This window comes from Micropterus salmoides, unplaced genomic scaffold (genome assembly GCF_014851395.1).
Source record: "Micropterus salmoides isolate LMB-PRFRI ecotype aquatic unplaced genomic scaffold, ASM1485139v1 Ms_hic_scaffold_20, whole genome shotgun sequence".
NCBI lineage: Eukaryota > Metazoa > Chordata > Actinopteri > Centrarchiformes > Centrarchidae > Micropterus > Micropterus salmoides.
Window position 1 is genome coordinate 12643466 of NW_024041151.1, and position 27382 is coordinate 12670847.

At 38.7% G+C, this 27382-nt stretch overlaps 1 protein-coding gene and 1 long non-coding RNA gene across 4 annotated transcripts; both read left to right on the top strand.

The window, feature by feature from the left end:
* The first annotated feature begins 1005 nt into the window (after positions 1-1005).
* On the top strand, positions 1006-9685 carry LOC119914745 (O-acyltransferase like protein-like). The gene is made up of 16 exons (XM_038734229.1): positions 1006-1071; positions 3194-3284; positions 3763-3896; positions 3977-4055; positions 4142-4277; positions 4430-4632; positions 4831-5040; positions 5127-5229; positions 5335-5436; positions 5564-5729; positions 5824-5903; positions 6061-6171; positions 6363-6486; positions 6645-6831; positions 8886-9028; positions 9158-9685. The coding sequence occupies exons 1-16, from the start codon at positions 1006-1008 to the stop codon at positions 9245-9247; spliced, it is 2025 nt and encodes a 674-aa protein (XP_038590157.1). The 3' UTR covers positions 9248-9685.
* A 3171-nt stretch (positions 9686-12856) lies between these two features.
* On the top strand, positions 12857-27167 carry LOC119915139. Of its 3 annotated transcripts, XR_005446899.1 has the most exons (5): positions 12857-13197; positions 18399-18730; positions 25029-25227; positions 25315-25478; positions 26736-27167. It is a non-coding gene; the product is annotated as an uncharacterized LOC119915139 (long non-coding RNA). The 3 variants fall into 3 exon arrangements; XR_005446898.1 differs by having other exon boundaries at positions 25315-27167; XR_005446900.1 differs by lacking the exon at positions 18399-18730 and having other exon boundaries at positions 25315-27167.
* The last annotated feature ends 215 nt before the right edge of the window (positions 27168-27382 follow it).

Here is a 27382-nt window from a genome sequence, read left to right on the forward strand (position 1 = left end):
GAGACCTTTTGGATGTGTTGAAGAAGATTAACATTAGATACTGACTGATCCCGTTGGCGTGTCGGGAGATTTAAATGTTTTATGTAGCATTTATGTTGCTATGCCTCGTGTGTAATTGCGCACAGCATCTCTCTTAATGGGGAAATGCGTCACCCTATTTCACCCAGCCGCAGTGTTCATTTTAAGATCCTACCTGCCCATCTACACATTGCATTCCACATTAACAACATCAGTGAAAGTGAAATGACATTAAGGAATGTGGTTAGAACAGCGCTTAGTGACACGTTACACAAAAGGTTAAGGAAAGAGACTTTGATTGCAACAGGAACACTGTAGCTTTAAAGTCCAGTCACCTGTCACTGGGAGGCATTGACAAACTACCTACTGTGTTGTTTAGGTAGGAGGACAGGTTGGTTTGTCAACACTAAACCACAGAGATGTAGCTTACAGGCAGCTTTCAAGTGGCCTAGAGCATGGTGCTAATTCTGCTAATCCCCCAAATTGTGTTGAAGGCCTTAGTATTTGGTCAAATTAGCCTATTCCAATAGACATCTGATAAACAAATGTTAGTTTGGTGGCGACATCAGAAATAATTATACTAGGTCTAACAAACAGCAATGCTGATGCTTATAGAAGTAGCCTAGTCACTTTGTTCCTTGGTTTTATTCTTATTAATGATGAATTTAGGGTACCTTGCAGAATAGAATTGCACCAAAGAAACAGTTAAAGAATATATTTTTTAAACATTTTGGAGACTTTAATCGTTTTACCTTATTAATCAATATTGAAGTCTGTTGCCATTTATTGACACAGCCTAATAATAAATGAAGCTATGATAACAAATCATAGGCTAATACATCATATCAAGTATCAAGTAGTGAGCGACCATAGCAGCAGCAATACACCGACGCACGTTATGCAAATCAATGTATTTATTCCCCCCAGTCCCATCTCCCCCACTGTTATTTAAACACCTTCACTAAAAAGATGCAGTCAGTCCAAAAAATGTCTCTGGGTTGGGTGGCGTTCCTTCTGTTTGCAGGGTGTAGTGTGGCGCTGGAAAATACGCAGGCCTTGACTGTGTCTCAAGGATGTACGGAGGATACTCACACTCTCCGCTGGGAAAATAACCAGGACATGCCGAAGGAACAAAGTAAGTGTTTCTGACCTTTGAAAAAGGTCTCTACATACTGCATTGCAGGTTTATCTGATTGCTTAGGTACAATTTTTGAAACTATTGGCTATTTTTGCAAAACTCTACACACTAATCGCAAAACCTTTCAACAAAAAAACAAAACACATCAATACAATACATCTCTTGCAAAAGCAAATAATTCTTGAAAGGCTCTTCAAACTCTTTTGAAAATTGTCTTTTTGCAACAATACAGTAGGACTCAAATGTCTTTGAGTAAGCACACGAAGCAGCAAATACACACTCATAGTAAAAATGAAAATCACTTGAGGACACTTTTCTGTGTGTATGGCATTGCTGTTTGCAATAAAGTTTTGTCATGCATGTAGCGCTAAAAAAAACTGTAAATTATGAACTTTTATCTTAAAAGTTTGAATGATTATTCACATAAATTAGTATTTCATTATAGAATAAGAATAAAATATTTTCACTTTAGTGACTGTACTTAAGTATATGTCACAAGAATGAATCAGAAATTTGCTTACAGTTTTTTTTTTATTGCTTTGGTAGGCTACTATTATACTATTATTAGTATGTGATAAAATTTCACAACTCTTAGTACAAAACTCCAAACTCATCAGACTTGTAACACAGCCAGTCGCTCATTCAAACCACACAACGATTGATTCAAATTACAAGTTTCTCATGAAATGTCACGAGAACATATGGTTTAATCACCAAAACACAACATAATGTCATTTAGTCATTTAGTCTATCAGTGAATCTAATAACAAACAATGCAAGATACATGTTTCAAATCACCTTAGAAGTGCTGACAGAAGTATGCTACAGTATACTGTAAAAGACAGATTTTCACATTAAGCAATATATTTACATTATCCAACATTTACAGAATCTATCATTTCCATAATATCTATCCTATTGTACAAGTTGTGATCAATGAAGACATCCTCTACAATCACTGATGCAAGAAACAAACTTTTACTTTATTTTACTCTACTGCAACAGATAGGTTTGTCTATTCAAATGTAACTCTAAGCCTGTCCACAAGCTCTCTGATCAATTCCACTGCCTTGCTGTCTTTGCTGCTCCATGTTGAAAGGACATGAGAAAGTGTCCACATCCCCTTTTACAGTATGTGGTTACCAACTGAGTTTACCACCACGTGAAATTAGCAATGTAATTATGGATGGTAATCATGGAATGTATTTTACAGTACTGTATTGTACATACTGTAATTGTTGCAGTGGTCCTTTGTGGCTCTGTTTGTTACAAAGAGCACTAAGCTACTTGCACTAAGGTTGTAAGTTTCAATCCCAATGATGTCACATTCAGTGAAAATCTCAAACCTAGGGTGGTGACTTTGAATCTGACTATATCAGGCAAATGAAACAGACATGTATATTACTGTAAGCAATTGTTTCAGTGATGATTAATTAGGAACGATGAGCATAATGATAGTAAAAGGTGTTTTAACAACAGAGAAGAAAATCTCAACAAACATTCTGCTTTTACTTTGCATGAACATAATGTATTATGAATGTACTAAGAGTGGTGACATATTACCACATAGTTGTGTGAACAGTTCCATAGCGACAGAAAAAAAACTGTAAATATCCATTACAGTTTTATTTTGTATTTCTTTGAAAATAGGAAAACATAAAATGTACGTAAATATACTGCTACGGTTTTCCAATCATTTCAGTCTGCTGAAATGCAAGACAGTTGCCATAATTAAGTTTTGAATGTGTTTTTAACTGTTTTGAACACAGTGTGTTAGCAAAAAAAATGTGCAGCAAGTATATAGTGTTTTGCAGGTTGTGGAGTAAGAATGAGAAAAGAGTTCATGGATTTTGGAGAAAGTGGTCATTGAATGCATTTTATTTGAAAGCAATGAAAAGTTATTCACAATTTTGCCCAAATACTGTTTCGTTGACTGTGAGAAGATTTTTGATAATGTGACTTCAGTTTTGACCAGTGCATGTCAGCAATTTGGTGGCATTCCCTCTGTTTGCAGGGTGCAGTGTGGAAAATACGCAGGCCTTGAATGTGTCTCAAAGATGTATGAACGATACCAACAGGTTCCTCAGGGAAATTAACCAGGACTGGCCGAAGGAATATGCTGTTTCCAGTAAGTGTTGCTGACCTTTGAAAGGCATTTCTTACTGTGTTACGGTAAGTTGTAAAGTCACTAGATAGAGAGGCCACACTAGCCAACTGTTCACTATAAAACTAAGTGCTAATTTAACTAGAAAGGCCATCTATTAATCATGACTTGTACTGCAATATATCAGTATTTTATCGTCAAAAATAACTACCCATGTCCCACTTACGGGCTTAAATAGGAAGTATATGCTATTAATATCTGTTTGGATTTATAAGTAGGCTTTAGAATCCTTTAAAGAGTCACCAAATCATTATTCTTGAATCAGGGAAGCAAATAAAAACCTATATTGTGCAATCACAACCAATTATAAATATTACATTGTACAGGTTTTATTATATAAATTCAGGCTCTCTTTTTATTCAAAGGAACTATGTTGTGTTCTTTGCAAGTCTAAGTTGCATTGCTGTTTGGTGTGTGTGTGTGTGTGTGTGTGTATTTTCAGTGTATGATGCATTTGGAAAGATGGGTAGCAATGTTGAAGGAGGTAATGTCAACCGGCCTGGCTTGCTGCAGCTGTGTCGCTCTGCCCATGCTCCTACCTTCTCTGGACAGTACTGCCAGGTGTTCCTTAGACAGGTAACCAGAAAATATTTGTTTGTCATCCTGGCAGTTGGTTATAGTTGGTGATTTTGAACAAAGTGTTTTTACTACTGTAGGGAACAGTCCAGTACTTTGTGGGTGTTTGTGTTCCTGACTCCTGTGAAGAAGAGGAGGTGCAAATGCTGGTGCTGTACGGTCAGTGAAAATCTGTTTTCTCTGGACTCATTGCAGTATCATTCCAATACTACTTTGTTTAACTTATGTTTCACCTTTTCTAACAGGGAGGCTACAGTTTAGTCAGACGTCCCTCATTCCCCCTTTACCTCCCATCCTGGTCAATCAGTCCACTCAGGAGATGATCATGACTCACTGTTTGTCTGACACCATTGCCCCTGATGCATCAGATTTCACCTGCCTGTCAGTATATGATTGTACTTCTATTATTTTACCTTCTCTACTGTCTTACATGCATGTGTAGCCTACTTGTAACTAAACTCACTGTTTTTGTCTTGTTTTTAGGTAATATTTGTGAGTCTTCTGACCTAAAACAGATACATTTTCTCCTGCAGGTTTGTGTGTTGTGTCATGGTAGCAATTCCTCTTGCGGCTACCCTGTTTACAGCTATGATAAGGTGGCAACAGGACAGAGAGGTCAGCCCAACAGTAGAGTCTCCGTCTTTGAACACTGGTCTCAAACTTTATGGTACCCTGAAGACCAATGCCTCCTCCAGTAGCAAAATTAATAGCAATACTTCAGAGGAAAAAGGTAATAGTAAGTATAATGTCCATCATATGTGAGTACATGTTCCCCAAAATGTACAGAAAATATTCAGTTCTGCTGTCATTGGAAGATCTGTAGAGGGATGATAATAAGTAGATATAACAACGAAACTTGTACTCTGCAAAAATAAGATTTAGATTGTTTTTATATTCAGACATTGCTTTATTATTATTGAATATTGTCTCATAGACTGCACCAGGCACACAACACTGTGCTTTTCTCGAAGCTGTGTGTACCGGTACCTGCAGGTGTTCTCTCTACAAACTACCACCCAGGGCATTTTTAGCACCTCCTCATCCATCCCAGGAGGAGGCTACTCCTGCCTGAATGGCATCCGTGTTCTCAGCCTGCTGTGGATCATTTGTGGACACTCTGCAGAGTATACATTAAACAACCTCGGTATATCAAGACTCACTGCCACTTGCTCACTCAATCTGCAAGACATTCACTTAATCACATATTACACTGTATTGCATCTATAACAGATAACTACAAAAACTGGAAGAACACAGTTGAAAGCAGCCCTCTGTATGTGCTTACCATCAGCGGACCTGTGTTTCTGGCTGTAGACACCTTTTTACTGCTCGGGTGAGAGTGACACAGCATGAAGTTTGAAATAGTGTGTCTGTAAAAAAAAACAACTGTATTTTGAGTTTTACGTTGCCAGTTATAGCCACTAGCTTTTGTGTTTAGGGGTCTGCTTAGTGCAAGGTCTCTGCTGGGCTCCATCAACAGAGCTGAAGACAAACTGAGCACCAGTTTGGTGACCAACTACCTCTTCAAGAGGATTAAAAGGTAATGCATGATGATCATTTCACCAAATTAAGTGATAGCTATAAAAAGTTATTCAGGAGCTCTTCATTGTATGTGTGATTTACAACTAATGTTAAAGTGAATTCTCCTTGTGCTTCCTTTGTTACAGGATTCAACCACTGCATATGTTTTTTGTGTGTCTAACCACTGGCCTCATCTCTCTGGTCCAGTGGGGACCCTACTGGTTCCCATTTAAAGATACAGGGGTGGATTGTAAGACTTACTGGTGGGCTAACCTATTGTTGATAAGCAATGTCCTCCCAAGCAACAAGATAGTAAGTTTAAGGGGTAATTTAGACCTAAGAGCTGCATAGTAGCTTCAATTTATTTTGACATATTTGACCTATATCTTAACATTTACCTCCTCAGTGTATTCCTTGGACTTGGTACCTATCTCTGGACTTCCAGTGTTATGCCACCACTCCTTTGTTGGTCTATTTTTATAGACTGTACGTACTTTCATATGATTCTAAAACATAGCAACATTTCGGTCCTCAATCAGATTTCTACCTTGTCAAAAATACATTTTGAATCATGGCCACCACTGGGGCCATTTCACATTATAACAATTTTATTTCTACAATCTTCCTATTGTTTGTTTATCAGAAACAGAGGTGTGTTTGCAGTTGTTTCTGGAGGTCTTGTGCTGATGACCACTGTGACCAGTGCTGTTATAACTGCACTTCTACAGCTGCCAGTCGTTCATCCATCTACACTGTAAGACTTAGTGATGGTGATCTACTGTAGTAATAATAGTAGCAAACAGCTTAGGACCCAAATGCATGAAATATAAGGTGTTTGTTTTATTTTTTATAACGTGAAATCCAACACAAAATAGAGCAAAGGCCAGCTAGCCATTCTGGTTGTTTCCTAAAAATAAAAAATACAATTTTTTCTTTAATTTTCAGGCAATTTGAGAATTATGTCTTGTATTACTACAAGAAACCCTACACAAGATATGGGCCATTTTTAATAGGGGTCTTGACTGGAATATATTTGGCGACAAAGAAGAATCAGCTTTTAAAGCAAAAGGTGAGAACATCTGATAATGTTGACAAAACTGCCAAATTCACTAGACACACCTTATTCATTTAGTAAATGTGAATACATCGTGCTCTTCTGTGACATTATTGAGCCAAACTGACTCTGTACACATACAAGCTGCTTATTGTGTCTTTCTGTTGCTCCAGTGGCAGGCAATACTTGGTTGGTTCTGCTGTTTGTCACTCATGGCTGTGTTGGTTGGATTAGCATACATCTTGAGGGAGACCCCGGCCTACCCATCAGTGCCTCATGCCCTCTACCAGGGACTGCACAGACAGCTCTGGGCTCTGGCTGTAACCTGGATCATACTGGCTTGTGAGGAGGGTTATGGAGGTAAACAAATACCACATGGTGGAAAAAAACAACAAATTAAAATAAGCAACACATTTTCAAGTATTTGTTTCTTCTGCATTCAAAACTCTGATGTTAGTCAATGAATAAATACACTATAATACAGTAACTTGCCGTTATGTATAATAATAGCAATATCAGTATCCAAAACTTTTTAGAATACATTTTTAACCCAAACTACATCTTATATATTATGCTCAATTTCAGGTTCAAAATCTTATATAGGGGTTGTACCAGAACAGGTTTACATGGTTTAATTTTCAAAAACACCAAATTTTTTCAGCTCCTCTTTTCACCCTGTGTTGAAGGCTTTGTTTTAGCTATGGAGTGATACATCTTGTCTCTAAATGATCTTTGCTGGGAGTTGCACATGCGCAGTTCCTAGTTAAGGACTACTAGCCAATTAGAAGCTGAGAAGGGCAGGTCGACGCAAACACAGCTTCAGTTCAGCTTTACATGTTGCCGACCAGCTTGGCAACATAAACTGGAGCAACAGTTTCAGAGTGGTGAGTTATTAATCTGTAACAAATGTATCTTTCATCCATAAAGTTTTAACTGAGCTCTGTCTCTACATCACAGTAACAACTTTATGTATATTAGTCCAACATCGCCGAGCCTGCTAGCCACATTAGCAGCGCAATATGCTAAAGCCAAGTTAGCTAACTTTCAAAATAAACTGTAAAACAACACAAAACACGGCAACACTTACAGCTTCCAAATCGGGTCACGTACAGCCCATGGCGATCTATCCATGAACCATTACAGAGCTCGTTAGGCTTGTGGAATTTTTGAAGCAATAATTTATTATTTTAACACACACTGAAGTGTAAAGTATGACCATTGGAGTTGTTGCAGTGCTTGCCATCCTCTGCGGCAGGCTTGACCAATAGTGTGGTATTTCAATTTTGAGGTTATCGCGACAGCCCTAACCAAAACCATCTTGGTTAGTCTTTCCACTGTTCCAACAAACATCAACTGTGGTTTGGTCGAAATTATGGGTGTCATGAGTATAATACTTTGGTACCAAGTCAATACCAAAATTCTTGTAAAAATACTTGTTTTTCTAGGTATCATAAATAGCGGGGATCCAACTCGTATAGATGCCAACTAAGTGTAGCTGCAGCGACAGCTCTGACTCAACTCGTTGAAAAGAACAACAGTTAAGAATTGTAAATGGTTAGGTACGTTGCGATACCATTATTTTTGTTTGAGACAGCTGGCATTGCTGTGTTGCCTGGCCAACTATGTTCCATTTTCAATCGGTAAACACTAAAGTCTACTGTAATGTAAACAAAGCTCGCAGTAGCAGGCTACTGTCCTTACCGATCTGACTGTGTCATCTGTCGTTTGCGTATTAAATAAATATTTCCGGAATAATGGTCAGTAAATTCAAACTGCTGCTTGCACTTTGAGTAGAGGTATTTGTGTGTGTGTGTGTGTGTGTGTGTGTGTGTGTGTGTGTGTGTGCAGTTTCTGCTGTTTTTGTTGTTTTTTCACAGTTATTGAGCTATAGGCCTACCTGATAATTTATTAAAGTGTGTAGAGATTATGTTGAAGTACATGGGATTTATAATTTTTGTTTTGTTTTTTAACATGGTATCAAATTTGGCAATGAGAATTGTTGAATTTTACTGGTATTGGTATTGACTACTACATTTCTGGTATTGTGACATCCCTAGTCAAAATAAACCCTTAATTCAAAAAAGTTAGATGTGAAAATACTCTCTGTACATGCTGTCGCTGCCTCTCTGATGCCCAACCTCCTTTTCACTCCTCTCCCGCTTGACGCCTCTCCTGAACCCACTATATCTTCTTCATCTCTGGAGGCAGACTCCTGGTGGAAGCCACTGTAAATCACCTTGTTACTCTATTCCCTTTCGTAGGCTAACTGACCTTTAACAAATATGGATACAAATGCAGTAATAGCATGTCTGCCAGTTTCCTGTTAATTGACATGTGAGTAAAAGCTAGACTTTCATACATGAAAGTCGTAATACATATTAAAAGTTCTTCACTATCTCACATTGTTTCTCCAGGTTTTATCAAGAGCCTCTTGTCATTGGATGTCTGGGTTCCTCTTTCCAACATTAGTTTTGCCTGCTATCTGACACATCCTGTCTTCATCATCCTCTACAATGGCTTGCAAGAGACCCCAATCCACTACACAGGCATCAACTTTGTAAGTACTTCAGACAGCACATTTCATTCAGTTTCAACAAGCCTGATGCTGAGGTATTTCAGATGTTACCATTTATTGGCTGTGTTTCTCGATGCCCTTTTTAACTTGTATTAAATGTCTCTTCTTTAGATGTACCTGTTCCTTGGCCACCTGGTGCTCACGGTGGTGGTGAGCTATGTGTTTACTGTGCTGGTTGAGAAGCCCTACCTTCACACATAGAGTAGTGCATAGAAAATCCATACTTGAAGGACTTCTCCAGTTAATGCCCCTAATCGTATATTTCATTTTAAAAAAAGATGAGATCTTTGAAATCAATGCATTCATCAACATTGACAGTGATTGAAATTTGTTAATGTTTTCAATCAACACCATCCAGAGAGAGAGAAAAAATATCCTTATTATGTGAAACTGAATTGGTTTTTCGGGTTAATGATTTAACAGATATAACAATATGTCATCTGCCTATGAGGATATTTTGTGTTGTCTTGTGTTATTTTTGTTGTCTATATTTTGCCCATCACCACTGAATGAAAGGAATTATTACATGGGCAAATAATTGTGGAGAAATTTTCAGCAGTACGATGAAAGCTATTTAAATTCCTAATAAAATGTAGTAAGACTATCAGAGTATTATTGTTTTGTAATTTGTTAACTGTACAGAGGGTCTTTTTTTTTGGATCTATCTATCTATCTATCTATCTATCTATCTGCTCTCAGACCCCAAAAGGCTCTGTATAACTCTAGAATTTCTACCGGAGAATCATAACGTTTTATGTTTTCTTCTGTATCGAAGTAATCTGTTGATAGTTGTCTGTACATCAATGGGTGCATTGCGAACAGATTCTGATAATATCTTATTTAGAGTTTTTCTTGATTGCTAAGACATGCCCACAGTTTGTTTTTTTTTACAAACGCTAACAGCCTTTTGTCCAGTCTGTAGTCACATTTTCAAAAGACCATACCATTAACTCAATTCATGTTGTTTTGTCAATTAACCCACTTCTAAAATATTAGATTTTTCTTTACGTACATGCTTACCCAATATTATAGATGTTTCTTGTCTTATTTACAAATGTTTGCACACAACATGTCAGAAATGAAGACATCGGGGGATGTAATCGATTACAAAAAGCGCATCTTTGACACTGCGCCCCATGTTGTTGTAATGCAGACCATCTAAAGGTGGACAACACGGTGGAAAATATTACTTCAAAACCAAAATAGCAAAAAGGCAGAAAGGGTAGCCTACCAGTCACCAAATAATGGAAAGGGTTGTCACATTGAGAATGTTTGCTCACACTCACTCTCCTACCCACATTCATCAACATGAATCCCAATTATTGTCTGTAAACACAGTGTTTCCCACAGAATGACAGCGTAACTATGGCGCAAGAGAGAGAGAGAGAGAGAGTGACGGGGCGAGAGGAAGTGCTGAGTGAATATAGGCTGTGCGCTGCGAGGAGCGCACAGCCTATAGCCTACGATTTTACCCATTTTAAATAGTAGCCTAACAAAAAAGAGCGTTGATAATGTGTCAGACCGCCACAAATAAATCAGTGTGTGGGAAACGCCTACAGTAGAGGTCATCCAGCTTGATCACTGCCTTTATTAAGGCAAGGGTGTCAGCATCTGTGACTGAAGTAAATTGAAATTTATGATTTTGCTGAGGGCTGCAGTACATAACGTGAGACTACACGCTGCAACATTATCCTCACTTTGATCACGGTACAAGACTAGTAACAGCTCGCATGGGTCTCAGTTATTGTTGACAGTTTCAGAATCAGAATCAGAATCAGAATCAGAAATACATAATGTGCATCTGTATTGGAAGGATTTTGCTAGATGTGGTAATGGATTTTATCATTTGAGTTTGAGAACATGCGTCTCTTTATGTTGCCGCCGCAAGAAATTGTGGGACGGCATTCTCTCCTTTCTTTTAGTAAAGGATGGTCAGGTGTAACCTATACTAAAGGAGACATGAAAGGAAGCATTGAGGCACCTTTCATTAGCTTTTAAAGAATTCAACCAGCTCTTATCATGGCTGCCACAGAAGTACTTCCGGTTTACTTCACTCAGTTAGGAACCTTCCGAAGCAAAAAAGACTTTGTTTCTATTGTCAGATTAAAGTAGAGAAGAAGAGTTTTTATCGTCCCCTGCTGGTGACCCATAGGAGCTACACAGACATCCAAGATATGTATGAATTTGTCTTGTTGAGACAAAGAGAAACAGACCACTTGAGACACAGCCTTGTAGGATGTTCTGTTCTCAAGCTGTGGCCTGTAAAGCATGGAAGTGCTTTTGGTCATATATATTGACTGTTATGAATACTTCAATGTTTTGGAAGCTTTATGTCATTTAGAATGTGGTTGTATGGAGAGAAATAATGTTTTGAAGATAACTCCCAATAAAAGAACATATAAACAATAAATATGGCCAAAACATGGAACTTCGCCTGGTATATTTTTGAAAGATTGTGTAATAACTGTTGTATATTAGTTTCTTTTCATCAAATTTACAGTTACAGTTGTATTCCAGGTGTATTAGAAGATATTTAGGTGCATTATAATCTATGTTATGATGGTTTTGATGGTTTATTACATTAAAATATATTTTTTCTTTCCAGAATTATGCATCTAGGCCTAATGGTTGAGGAGTTATTACTGATTTATTTTGGGTATGTTATTTTAGGCATTTTTCCTGAAAATAGGTGCCAGGGTTCATGTGGTAAGTAATGTATAAAGCCTCTTCTTCCGCTACAATAGCAGCTCAAATTCTAATTTGACACAGCTGATAAGCATTTCTGAATTAATGTATTGAAATATTGAGAAATAATTAATTTATTGTAATTTGGTTAAAATAGATCAAACACAGCTAATTCCAATCTCAACCAGAGACATAGACAGGTGTTGATGACATACACAATGCAGTATAAAGGGGACTTTCTGGAGTGAGTTTATCCAATGTGGGTACACGACAACACAAAGGAGGAGAGACAGAAAGAGTAATGTCTAGTCAAGGGAGAAGAATAGCTGGGGAGGAGTAGCAGAACCAGGTTAAGTGTTTCTATCCGCATAGCGAGAGATGACATTAGATGTGATGTGGACGAGAACATGTTGCCAAATGCGGAAGATCATATGGATTAAAACAGGACTGTGCATTTTTGTTTCTTTCTCTTCTGTGCATTTTTTTGTTTCACTGTGTATTTGACAATATTTTTACACATTTTGATAAAAAAAAAACCCACAGAGGTTGGATTATTTGTTGATTACTGGCTGCATTTCATATTTCCAATAAAGCTTTTACTTCTGCAATTCTGACGCTTACAAACTTTTTCTACCGTAAAATCTATAAAGTAAAGATAACTCATTACCAGTGGCGTTTTCTCCCAGAAGCCAAGGGAAGCCAGGCTTCCCCTGTTTTTATCAGACTCTATTTATCATTTCAATAAAAACACAATGTTTATAGTTTCGATAAATCTTGTAAGCTGTTGCGATAATTTCTTCCCCATTTCTCACTATCTTACAATAAGTGAAACAGCGCCCCTCTAAATGCTACGCGTTGGATGTGTGGTGAAACACTATATTGCACCACCGTAGACTGGCCTTCAGTCTGACTCTTTTTACAGTCTATGGTCTGACTACGTGAGGAGGCAGAGTTAGCACCCCTTTGTGAAAAAATTAAATGATTAACCAATCAGATGAGGCCACTGTCATGCCACTGCCTAACAATGATAAGTCAGGATGATGCCAAGGGAAGCCAGCCGCCGTCTGGCTTCACGCCAATCAAATCACAGCATGCGATCACGTCATTCAGATGAAATAACGGGAGCTGTTAGCATCTTTAGCTGGTGCAGTTATGGAGGGTGGAGATTTGGAATTTTTAGTTATAATAAATAGTTTTACTAAACTACCACTACAGCAGCAATTGAGAGATTAAATCTTATGGAAGACCAACGACAAAACTGGAGCTGGGCGTGGAGAGAAAAAAAGGGGTTTTGGACGTTCAATGAGGAAAACTATATCTGTACAGAGTGGCTAGCTAGTAGCGCCAAACTTTGACTGACTCTGTTGTCGAGGAGGACGTAAAAGCCAGTGGGAAATTCTATAACTTGGTTATTGACCACTTAGCCACCATGAAAGACAAGAGAATGCTCTTCCTTTTCAAATAGGGTGAGTGAAATGACACCTCCTTCTCTCTCTGAACTAACTGAACTGCAGCTATGAGTGCGATTTTTAATGTGGTTATATTGTTTATTTTTTTGCTTGCCTGGATTTAGCTGTGAATGAATAGTCAATTGAAGTAACCTTATTATTTTTACTGCGGTTGTGTGCGCATAGTTAATGAGCACCACAGACAGCTTCTGCCACAGGGCACTGGGCCAGGTTAGGCTACCTGAATAATTGTCTATACTCTGTTGGTCGGGTACTCGGTTGAGATTCTTCAGAGATGTTGTGTTATGAACATTTGGCCAAGTATTAAGAAGTATCTAGGTCTATTTGATACACGCACCACTGCTACTATGCAAATGTCTTCAGCCGTCTTCTGATTGAGCTTGTGAATGCTTCTTTTATTCTTAAAGAGGTGGTATTACGGTTTTTGGCTTTTTCCCTCTCCTTTATTGAGTTATATATCTTTTTTGTGCATGTACTAGGTTTGCAAAGTGAAAAAGCCCAAAGTCCACCCCAAAGGGAGTTCCCATCTCCCACAGAAAACACTACTCTGAACTGCCTGGAAATAGCTCATTTGTAGTCCAGGCTTTACTTCCCTTTCTTGTGACGTCACAATAAAAATACGTGTCATAATGCTCGCTGAACGACTAGTCCGACACGCCCTGAAAAACACCTGTGGAAAAACACTGAGCTGTGTCGTGGAAATTATATTCCTGGTTAGGGGTTGAACAAAGAATTGAGTAACAACCAACCGTTGTCTTTGAAGTATTTATTTAACAAAAGAGAATAAACAGAGAAGTATAAAAAAACACATATACAGCTGGTCCAGAGACCTGCCGCCTAGGGCGGCATCGGGCGTCTGGCCCCAAGCAAAGGGATGCATCATCATTTACACAGTCTAGGTTTCTATGTTTTAGGGAACAGAGATCCTTTCTCAGCCTTGAATGAACATTCCATGAGAGGAGAGGAACTACAAGAGAGGGAAAACACCAAAACAATCTCACAGCTCAGACCTAAACCCTAGTAAATGTGGACAGACCAACATAAGGAGTATAGGTGAGGAAAGGTTAAGGATAAAAACACAATACATATCTATAACAATAATAGTAATAATAATGATAATATTAAAAGATCATACATAAAAGATTAAATGTAAGAGGACACAACTGTCTGTCATAACAAGCTGCAGCACACCTCTCCTCTCCCTTCCAAACACCAGCTACCAAAGGACATGAAGTTGTTACTGTGATCGAGAGACAGAGCTCAGTTAAAACTTCATGGATGAAAGATACTTTTGTTACAGATTAATAACTCGCCACTCTGAAACTCTTGCTCCAGTCCAAATTGCCAACCTGGTCGGCAACATGTAGTCTACAGCTGAATCGAACCTGTTTACTGTCTTTTCGCTGACCCGCCCTTCTCAGCTTCTGATTGGCTAGTAGTCCTTAACTAGGAACTAGTTGCACTCATGTGCAACTCCCAACAAAGATAATTTGAGACCAGATGTATCACTCCATAGCTAAAATGAAGCCTTCAACACAGGGTGAAAAGAGGAGCCTCAGCAATGCGCAGTATGACAAAAAAATATGGTGTTTTTTGGATATTAAACCATGTATACCTGTTCTGGTACAACCCCTAAATAGGATTTTGAACCTAAAAATGAAACCTCTTTAAATTTTTGTAAAATTATACCCCACAATGCATTAGGGCTGGGCGATATGGCCTAAAAATAAAATCTCTTATTTTTTTTTCCGATTTCCCCCCCTACTTAAGGAAAGCAATAAGTACAAACGACAGACTACTTAAAGCAAATTTTGCTTTTATTTAATCAAAAGCAAGACAAATGTAACCCCTATTTCTGGGATGAAGTAGCACCATTTTCTAAAGCATTAACAATATATTAAAATCTGAGGAAAACTAGACAGTGACATTTTTCATTGTGTCTAGCCCAAACAATGCAACAACATACAGGGATACATGACATGAACATGCACATCTTACTCTTAGCAGAATTAAATTTTTCAAACCAAAAACAAAAAATATTCTCTTTTATTGCACTTTGCATAGAATTTTAAATAACAACCTAAAGAGGCAACACCTCTGTCTTGGGTAAAATAGTAATGTAAACAAAAATTTAGCAGAGTACAAAATGTGCAAAATAAATTACACATCAACTCCAACTGATAAAGTGCAAACTTTGCTTTAAAAAAAATATACCGTGCCATTTGTGTCCCTGAAAGTATGAACAGAAAAGAAAAATCACATTTTGACTGAGGTGCAGAACATGAGATATGTCTTTTCCACGGTATATATGGGTACCATGTCTTTGGCTATATGCAAAGCGACCGCTTCGGTGATTGTTCTCCACCGTGCCCCTTTCCTGTCATATGCGGTGCCTTGTGCAAAGGATTCGGCTACAGTTAGCTGTTTTTTAGCTAAGGTTTGTTGGTCAGTGCGGCTTTGTTCATCGCGGAGAGACTGGCATTTTTCATATTCGGCTGGATGTCTCTGTTTCAGGTGTTGGAATAGGTTTGTGGTGCTGCTACCTTTCACTGCGATAGGCTTTAGGCAAATGTTGCAGCGTGGTGTCTGTTGTTCCACATCTGTCGCAGCAAACCCATACCAGTTCCAAACAACAGATGACTTTATTCCTTTCTTGGGAACAAACTTCCCGCTCTCACCGGTAGCCATTTTGTCGCTTGCTGTTGCTGTTTAGTGTATGATGTTGTCGCTATGGGAAACGAACACTACGGAAACCCCGGGGAGCCAAAAATGTGCTATTACACAAAAACTCGATTTACTTATTTTTTAAATCGACCGCAACAAAAAATTCGAATTAATTCATTCAATCGATTTTTCGCCCAGGCCTACAATGCATTAGATAATTGCCCTCCAAAAAGGACATCCCCTCTCACTTGGCTTCCCCAAAAATGTACCCCACCCCCCACCACTGCTCATTACATAGTTTGTTGCCAAAAATGCACACATTCAACCCTCAAGTCAAAAATGTAGGATTGTCTACAGTAAAAGGAAACTGAATTGCCAAATACAACAGATTTCATACTGTTTGCAGGCAGAACCAAAACATGAATAGTAATGCAGTTTTTGTAATGCCATCAACTATTTGTATTTAGAAAGTTGTTCTGCTATGAATGATTGATCTATTTCTCTTGAAAAGAAAATGTGCTAGTGTTTGGACAGAATGATTTGATTTGGCTGTGTTTTGAATAGAGTTTGTCTGTAGAGAACATTTTTTGCATTTTGAAATGTAGAGTTGGTATTTAAAGAACAAAATGTGGTTTTGCGCACACCCTTGTTAGCAATTGAAAAAACCTGTAATGAAGCTGGGATCCACTTGATATTCATCATCACCTTAGCACAACAGAAGACTACTTTTGGAAATGTGTTAACACTTTTTCATTTGTTTCACACATTTTTAGATCTCATAGATGCATAGATGCATCTTGCAGAGCACTACACTGCAGCTGGTTGAGGTCAATCAAATGATTTAAGTTTTATATATTTGTAAAGAATTTATTAGTTTGTTCTGTTCGTTAATTCTCTCTCTTTAATAACATGGTGTCAAATAATACACTTTTATTAAGGCTAACGAGCCCTCAGCCAGCAGACTACGGATTTAGCCATATTTCAGCAGAGATACTTTATAATGGTCACGTTGACAATGAGTGTCCATGAATTTCTGAGGGAGCACTGAAGGGAGGGGTGTATTTGTTTGGCAGTTGAGTTCAAATATTAATAAACTTACTGCTTTTTTACTCTCCCTTTAAGGTCACCTCCTGCTGGGAGGCATTGACAAACAACCTATTTGGTTGCTTAGGTTGGAGGACAGCTTGGTATTTCAACACAGAACCATAAAGATGTACCCTACAGGCAACTTTTAAGTAGACAGCGTAAGATGCTAATTATGCTAATCCCCTAAATTTTGTGTAGAAGGAAAAAATTATTTGTTCAAATTAGCCTATTTCAATAATTAAACAACAATGACAAATATTAAAGCAAATGTTAATTAATTAATAAAATGTATATTTTTGTAAACTTGTTGGAGACTGTAATTATTTTAACCTCTTAATCAATCATCTAGCCTGATGCCATTTGTTAATGTAATAATAAATTAAGGTATCATAATAAATCATTGAATTTGACATGTTATTCCAAATGACCAAACAGTGAAAATGAGTTTTGTGTTATCTACCACAAATTGGTGAACGATGCTTTGTGAAAATACCATACACACTTCACACTTCTTCACACAAAGATGTGATCTGATTTCTGTCTACTAGCTGCTTTAACATAATTTGTGGCTTTAGTGATAGTCCTATCCATGTGACCTAGGAGTTGCTCCCTGGAATTCTCACATAGGATTAAAGGAAGGAAGGAAGGAATTCTATCATTTGTCCATCATTGTTTAAAGTTAGAACGGCTGCATCTTACAGGTTACCAAATTATTGTACAGTATGTGTAGCCTACAATTTACAGTGTGTGCTTGTTTTTTTGTGGAGTTGGCCAAAATCTAATGATAAAAAAGATTAAGTGCTATGAACAGGCTATTTAATATGACGGAGTATTAGGGCCACATTAAGAAAAACAAATTGAGGATGAAGATTTTGCATTTCGAGAATAAAGTCAACATGTCAAGAATATAGTAGAAGTACCATTTTCGAGAATAAAGTCGAAATGTCAAGAATAAAGTCAACATGTCGAGAATAAAGTAGAAATGACGAGAAAAAACTTGACATTTCAAGAATCAAGAAGTACTACTACTACCTACTAGCTACCTACTTCCACAAAATGCCTCATGTTCGTAAACTTATACTTCAGAATCGGTTTTAATAACAAGGAAATTCTTTCTCTTTTACCGCATAAACACGGCGTGGTAATAAGTATTAGGACTTTGAAGAGATTGCCGAACATTGCGTTTGTTCAGAAGGATAAATTACACAAACTTGGAAGAGGTGGGCGCATTCCTGCAAACTGAAATAGCGAGAAATGGACAGATGCAAGGGTATCGATGGTTAAACCTACGCGCAATACAGAGAGAATATGTGGTATCACAAGACACAATAAGACAGTTGATCATGAATTGGCATTCCTCCTACACTTGAAGCATACATACTGTATATCTCATATCTGCAACCTTGTATAATGAATAAAACTTCAGGTTATGTCTGTTTTTTATGCAGGATGAACTTGATGAAGTCGTGACAACCTGGACTTCCCATTGACAACATTCGTGTCAAGCCAGGCCATGGTGTGATAGGAGGTCGCCCTATTGTGCTACACAGTTCCAGAGATAGACAGTTGACATGGAGGAATTGGCCCTTTATAAGGAGTAGTGCACCGCCAAAAGCCAATACCCATGTGATGAAACTGTATTTGATCTCTGCTGTCTTCTGATGCAGGAAAAAGGATGGGATGCGCCCAGAGATGTGTTTTCCGCTGCTGAACTCTACACCTTATTGAGAACTGAAATAGGCCTACTGCTAAATATCTGAGGGGTGGACAACTCTCTGCAGTAAGGAGGATCACTGTGTGGCTACTATGTAGGCCACACAGTGAAAGCATAATTTCCTCTAAATGGGCCTGATGTAGACCTGCACTTATGCAGTACACATGTGGTGCCAAGACCATCTCGGCCAACTTGAGAACTTTGTAGTGATTATACACAGTGATCAGCACTCTCTTGCCAAGTGTCCACTTGACTGTACAGCCTTCATGCAGCATGTGTGATTGAGTCAAACAAGTAGTTTGAATGGCAGCTCATGAGTATCCTCACTTTCACAACATTTTGATTTTATTCCAAAAATATATTCAGTAATTTCGCTTGCTACCTGGCAGTGTGTTTAGGAGGATCTATTCAAATACACTGAATATTCACTTTGTTTTCATTAATTTATCACTTGAAAGCTGTTGAAAATAGTTTTTGAAAACTGTACTTGAATTGTCCTTATACAAACAGAGACAGAATAAGGGAATAAAGTCATAACATCTGACATTTGCAAAAAACATAGGGCCCTTACCGCATAAACGCAGAAAACCTGAAGACAAATTGCACCTATAAAAGGCTTTCAAAGTCAGAATAGCAGCTTTTTGTGTCAGTCCTTTTAGAAACCTTGGCTTGGCAACAGTATGGGCACAACTTTAAAGGGCCACATATCGTGCTACACAATGTCCACCCAGACGTTGCTCTCAAGGACTTCAGTGAATTCAGCACGAAAGTCAGGGAAATTTCCATAGAAGTCAGGTAGCTGTAGGAACATTCCACATGTCCGTCCAATTGGACGTCTTGTGAAATCAGTCATTTCTGTAAATTCAACAGTGACAGTGTCTGACACAATCATATCAGACCCTGTGCAGAATCTCAGAAACTTCCCAAGTTTTTCTTCATCCAGTTCCCTGATATACCTTCTGAGATGATGTTCAACCTCTTTTTGCTTTGCCCTCATATCCGCTGGGAACTTCAACAGCCTTAACACCTTTTTAGATGTGGGTTTAAGATCAGCATAAATCTTTGTCAGCTTCTCATAATTCAGACTGATCTGTGATTGGGTGATCTCCCTCCAACAATCAATAACAAACATTGGATTTTGAACAAGTTCTTTGTGGGAAATTTCCATCAGAATTACTGGAAGGGTGTCTGCTGAGGCTTTTCTTCTACATTCATAGTTATCGAGGACCTCCAACAGGTCATCAGGATCAACCAAGGAGAAATCTTGTAAAGCTTGCCTGAGGATCTCTCGTTCTTGGCAGCTTACAAACTGAAGAAAGGCTTCTGTCAGATCACTGTACACTGCTCCAAATAACATCTCCTCAACTAAAGGAGGTGCAAGCTTGATAGGAAGGTAGTGTCTTTGTATCCTCTCAGTAAAATTCTGCCGATGGCTTTCCAAGTGTCAGCCTTGAAATCATGTCTGATGAAGGGTACTTTCATTGTTGTCCCGAGTGTGCAACGATCATAGAATTCTTGCCAAAATGCACTTTAGACATCTCTCAGAACCCCTGACCCGCTTCCTCAGAATTATCTGGGAGTAATCGTCTCACTGCCAGTGGTCTGGTCAGAGTCTCGGGATCAGAAAATGCTTCAACTGTGTCACTGAAACCATTTGCATGGTGTATAGTAATCAGTTTTGTTTGAGGGGTGCTGTCAGGTAGAGGCATCTTCATCTGATTGTGGTTTGGGCTGAGTGGCAATGTAGAAACACAGCTTGGATAGTTTGACTGTTTCATAAATTTTGCCAATTGAGAGATCTTCAGAAAAAGAGTTTTGTTTAAAGTCCCATACATATAAAGTGAAGTCTGATTCATGGCCTTTACTTGAAACACCATTTGAACCAATGAAATTTCATTAAATCCACTATTGATGTCCATAAAAACCTTTGTCTGTGAAGATTCTCAGTCATCCAGGTCATAGTTATCCAACAAAGGTTAAAGTCGAGGGCAACTGGACTTGGTTGAATATACTGGAAGACGTTTCATCCCTCATCCAAGGGACTTCTTCAATTCTGACTGACTGGTAGGGAAACTCAGCTATTTAACCTCAGTGGGGTCGTTTGCTAGGATCGTCGATACTGCTGGTTCCTTAGTGTTCCTGGTTGTTGTAACGACAGCCGTTACGGTCGTTAGGACTACCCATGGCCAAGACTGTCGTTGGTATCTTCACCTGAGGCTAATAGGTTACGTTTGTTGAGTTTCCTGGGAAGCGATGAAAGGACGGCATTGTAAGTGGGTGATAAGTGGTGGCGTAGACCCCCTCCCCTGTAGATGGCTTCCTTGACACCTCTTTCAAACCATCCATCTTCTCTAACTAAAATGTGCACCTGGTGGTCCTCAAACGAGTGTCCTCTGTCTTTCAGATGTAAGTAGACTGCAGAGTCTTGACCTGAGGAGTTGGCCCTTCTGTGTTGAGCCATGCGTTTGTGTAGTGGTTGTTTAGTCTCCCCAATATACAGGTCTGTGCATTCCTGACTGCATTGGACCGCATACACTAGATTGCTTTTCTTGTGTTTGGGTGTGCAGTCTTTGGGGTGTACCAGTATCTGTCTTAGTGTGTTCTTGGGTTTTGAAAAACACAGGGATGTTGTGTTTGTTGAAAATCCTCCTGAGTTTCTCTGATACTCCAGACACGTATGGAATCACAATGTTGTTGCGTTTGACCTGCTTTTCTTCATCCCTTGTAGTTTTGTTCTTCTTGGATCTTGTGGCTGTCTTCACAAAGGTCCATTTAGGGTATCCACAGGCTGTAAGTGCCCCCTTCAGGTGGTTCTGTTCCTTCTCTCTGGCTTGGGCGCTTGTTGGTATGTTTTCCGCTCTGTGGTGCAGCGTTCTCATGACCCCTAGCTTGTGCTCCAGTGGGTGGTGTGAATCGAAGAGTAGGTATAGGTCTGTGTGGGTGGGTTTTCTGTAAACCCCAGTCTGCAGGCTCCTGTCCTCTTCAATGTGTACAGCGCAGTCCAAGAAGGCCAAACTGTTGTTGTGAACATCTTCTCATGTGAACTTGATATTACTGTCCACAGAGTTGATGTGTTCTGTGAAGGCTTGCACTTCCTGGCTTTTGACCCAGGTGTCGTCCATATATCTGTACCAGTGGCTCGGTGCTGTTCCTCTGAAGGAGTTGAGGGCTTTGTTCTCCACTTCTTCCATGCAGATATTTGCCACAATCGGGGATACCGGTGAGCCCATGGCACAGCCATGTTTCTGTCTGTAGAATCCTCCGTTGTACTGGAAGTAGGTGGTGTTTAGACAGAGGTCGAGTAATTTACAGATCTGGTCAGGGCTGAGGCTAGTTCTGTTGTCCAGGGTTTTGTCTTGTGTTAGCCGTTTCCTAACGGTTTCTACTGCCTCTATGGTGGGGATGCAGGTGAACCAATAAGTCACGTCATAGGATACCATGGTTTCATCTGGGTCCAGTTTTAGTCCTCGAACTTTGTTTACAAAGTCAATGGAGTTTTGAATGTGGTGAGGCATGTTTCCCACCAAAGGACCTAAGATGGTAGCAATGTGTTTGGCAATGTTGTAGGTGACCGAGATAATGCTGCTGATAATCGGCCTGAGTGGGGCTCCTTCTTTGTGTATCTTGGGTAGTCCATAAATGCATGGAATGGCTTCTCCAGGATACAAACGGTAATATTGTTCATGGTTGATGGTGTTGTCTTTCTGTAGCTGTTGTAGACATTCTATGGCCTTTTTCTTGAATTCGCTGGTTGGGTCTCGTCTCAGTGTCTCATATGGGTTTGTGTCCATTAGTAGTGTGTTGACTTTGTTCTGGTAGTCCGCTGTGTTAAGGACTACCGTGCATCTTCCTTTGTCAGCAGGTAGGATAGTGATGTTTTGATCCTTGCTCAGAGATGTCATAGCCATAACAACCTTTCTAGTGCCCCCTCCTTGTTTTGCTCTAACCTGTTTAGTTTCACATTTGTCTTGGTGTATCCAACCTATCTCAATAGTCCGTGTAGTTTGCCTTCGTCCGGTTTAGCGGTTTGAGGCTCCTCTTGCTTTTCAAGAAGACCCATTTTTCGCTTTGAGACAGGCTTTTGATGTCTGCAAAAATTGAAAAGTGCAATTCTGTCTCCATATGAAGGAATTTATTTGGCCAAAGCTGAATCGTCCATAAGCAGGATGACATCTATGTCGATCTGTGAAACAAAGGAAAACCATAATAAGGGAGAAAAAATACAAATCGACCAAAGAACAGCACAACATTAGTCTATTATTTGTTACTGTACTGGACTCTACAGGAAGCTCCATATTTAAGCTCCATCTAATTACTTTGGATATGAAATTACACAAAGCTTTGTCATTATAATGCCAATTACCAGTTTTAATTTTAGCCATATTATAATTATCAGTTTAATAATTATAGCCTATTTATGATCCATTTCAGGGGTCCAAAATTATCTTCATAAAGTAAATTATTTTGTAGTTATAATTTTGTCATTCTTTCTATTTGTGCAAGAATTTAGTGAGGTCTGCAACCCATTCACATCACTCTTGATAACTTATTCAGGTGCTCCTGCATGTGGCATGTCAGTGTATCTGTAAGTAATCAGCTGACTCTGCTTGACTCTATATGATCACACTATACTGCTGTATAGGATCAGTAAAGGGTCAATGTTATAAAAATCAACCTTGAATTCACACTAGAACTAATTGTATTGTGCAAACCATTCCCATCAAACACAGACAGATTGAAGAAAATGCTTTTTACGAATTTAAGTTGATTATTGACACAGGCCTGGAAACAGCCACTGATGTTATTTATGTCAATTCAATTCAATTCAAATTAGCTTTATTGGCATGAATGTGTAAGAACAATATTGCCAAAGTATCATACATATAACATAAGAACAATCAACCCCATACATTTCATTAAACAAGTAATTAAACCGTAAAGTAATCAAAGCGCATGTGTTTGTGTTTAAAAAAAAAAGAATAAATATTAAAAATTAAAATAAATAAAACAGTAAGTGTGTGTTTGTGTGTGTGTTAAAAAATATAAATAAAATATTTTAAACAAAAATATATATACATAAAATTAAAATAAAACAAATAAATGAAACAGTAACGTGTGTGTGTGTGTGTGTGTGTATATATATATATATATATATATTAATAGACAAAATAATTAATTGATTAAAAAAATAATATCTGTACAATTATTTATCAGCCTGAGGTTCCAATGGTTCTCCTCACTTCATGGCATGAGCAGACATATTTTTCAGCAATTATTTCACATTTGGGCATTTCTCCCAGTAAATAGGGGAGTTTCTATGTGTCTGATATGAATTCGAATTCGGGGTATATTTGGGAAATGTTTGCATTTGTTTTATATTTGGGGCATGAGGTTACGCACCTCCGTCTCTACCTGTCTCCTGTCACACTGGGAGCAGAGTCTCTCCTCTTGTAGACTTGTGTAGAGAGCCAGGACCAGATTATAAGTAAATACCAAAAATAATCTGTCACGGTGACTAACATTTTTGCCAGGTACAGGGAACCGGTGTTCTAGCGAATAATGGTCCTTGATATAACATTCGCAAGAGGTTCACATGATATAGTAGTTTATAGTTCAATGGTAACATATTAATGTCAAGCATAAATAAATAGGCTTTACGTTATTTATTTAATGTGGCTTTGTCTTACAGTTAAGAATAAGGTAGCATCTCCTCAAAAACTCACTTTTACACTCCAAGGATGTAGCCTAACCCGTGCCTATGGTGTTGCGCACATGGCAGCTGGCATAGCGGACAATCGCTCCAACGTGATCTGATGGACTAAAGGAGTTTACTTTATTCTCAACATGTTGACTTTATTCACGACATTTTGACTTTATTCTCGAAATAGTGCTTCTACTTTATTCTCGACATGTTGACTTTATTCTCGAAATGCAAAATAAATAAAAAAATCTTCAAACTAAATTTTTTTTCTTAATGTGGCCCTAATACTCCGTCGTAATTTAAGGCCTGGGGACCTTTACTAAATGTTTGTCGCGACGGAGGTTTGAACCCCGGACCTGCTGAAAAGCGATGACACCGCCACTAGTTTGTGTTACTGCCCCTGCATGCTGGTAGGATATGTAATGATTTCGTTTTGTGCTACTTGTGTTCGTGTGTAGTTATGCTGCTGTGACTTGCCAAAACCCAGAAACAGAGAAACAAGACTCAAAATACAGAGACGACACGGCCAAAATAATACAAACACAGACAAACTCAGGACAGGATCGTGACACTATTTACAATATTTTTGTTGTTGTTGTCGTTCTCTTAAAAAGTAATATTTGTGAGTCTTCTGACCTAAAACAGATACCTTTTCACCTGCAGGTTTGTATGTTGTGTCATGGTAGCAATTCCTTTTGCGGCTACCCTGTTTACAGCTATGACAAGGTGGCAACAGGACAGAGAGGTCAGCCCAACAGCAGAATCTTCGTCTTTGAACACTGGTCTCAACCTTTATGGGACCCTGAAGGCCTACTGTGGATCATATGTTGACACTCTACAGAGTATACATTAAACAACCTGGGTATGACAAGACTCACTGCCACTTCCTCACTCAATCTGCAAGTCATTCATTTACTCATATTCTTATGTTGCATTGCATTTATTGCAGATAACTACAAAAACTGGAAGGTGCCAGTTTTAGCTCTTTCTACAGCAGCTTTTGTGGTCTAGGGGTCTGCTTAGTGCAAGGTCTCTGCTGGGCTCCATCAACAGAGCTGAAGACAAACTGAGCATCAGTTTGGTGGCCAACTATCTTTTCAAGAGGATTAAAAGGTACAGTATGATGATAATTTCAACAAATTAAGTTATAGCAATAAAAACAGATTTAGAAGCTCTTCTTTGTGCTGACGTGCTGCGGTAAGTGACTCATTTCCGTTTCCGGTGCTTATGTGTTGGTAGCGTGTTTTGCTGCTCCAACTAAACACCAAATACCAGTTAAATTTGTTAGATTTGACATTACAGCGGCTAACTGCGCCAAACACTCATCCTCACAGTAGTTCTGCCTAAGCACTCACAGTTCTTTCCATCTTTTAGTGACTCTCGTTAAATTTCGTAGTTGCTTTCGAAAGTTTTGCAAACATGACGGTGCTCTCCAAGACCTTCTCAGAGCCATCTTACTCCCTACACAGATAGTAGTAATAAAATGCAAAGGATACCAAAACTCAACCTCACCTGTAGCTAAAGGAAATGATGCAGCAGACAAAGCATCTAAACAAGCAGGAGGTTATAACAGACAATTGATATGTCTACAGACAGAGAACAGCCCCAAACTAACCAAAGAACACATACAGAGAATGCAAGAACAGGCAGGCCCCTATGAACAAAATCAGTGGCTTTCAAAAGGCGCAAAACAAACAGATGAAGGTATTTGGAGAACATGTGATGGTCATTTGGTGGCACCTGCAGAACTCAGTCATTTGTTAATTAAAGAAGCCCATGGGCCCACCCATGTTGGTTGAAAAAGAACCACTAAAGAAGTGGAGATTCATTGGTGGTATCCTTACATGAAAGTAGAAAACTTTGTTAACGACTGTGGGAAATGCAATGCTTTCTATGACAGGAGACCTTACAAATGTCCAATGGGACGTTTCCCGTTCCAGATGCTCCATTTAAAGAAATCTGTATAGACTTCACAGACATGGGGGCAGATAATGTAGTAAGAGGGCACAGATACATTTTGGTTATGGTAGACTTTTACACCAAATGGATTAAAGCTATCCCATGTAAAAAAAGAAGACGCACACGCAAGAATTGGTGAAGGGAGCTAACCAAACATTGAAAAGAAAAATTGCCAAAGCCTGTCATAACACCATAATGAACTGGGTAGATGCACTGCCCCTGGCACTAATGTCCATGGGAACATCACAGAGTGGCAAAACTCACCTGTCTCCCCACGAGTTGTTGACAGGCAGGCCAATGCCAGGGCCACCCAGAGATGGAGGTCTGGGTCCAGTGTTGGACTTACGGCTGATAGAAGTAGGAGATTATATGAAGGCCCTTGCTAAACTTACTCGAGTTTTGTCTTCACAGGTCCAAATTGCTACCAAAGCACCGCGGAACAAAACAGAGACTCCTGCTGGGTCTGGAGAATGGGTGTGGGTGAAAGTTCACAAGAGAAAGTGGGCTGAACCCAGGTGGACAGGACCGTGGGAAGTGATTTGGCACCACCTTACACATTGTACACCCGCTCAAGCCCCCTCCTGATCAATAGAGGAGGTTAGAACTGATTTGGCCACGCTGTGAACAAAAATAGATTTTTGATTGGCATTATGAATTAGGATTATACACAGCAGATCCAGGAAATTTGACTCTGGTAGTTTACTTAAAACTGAATCATTCTTTGTTTATATTTTTTTATTTATTGTTTTTGTTTGTTTAGTTTTTCCTTCCACATTTACTGAAAACTCAATCATTCTTTGTTTATATTTTTTATTTATTGTTTTTGTTTGTTTAGTTTTTCCTTCCACATTTACTGAAAACTCAATCATTCTTTGTTTTATTTTATTTATTTTGTAGTGGACCTAAATTTATTAGTTATGAATTTTAATAAATTTATGAGAATTGATACCCAATTATGAATTATTCATAAAATCATTTTTCCTCATTAAGGGCACCACCGGAGTTGTTATAATCCTAGAGTCTCCGGACCTCTAGGTAGTTTTGAATAATTATACAAT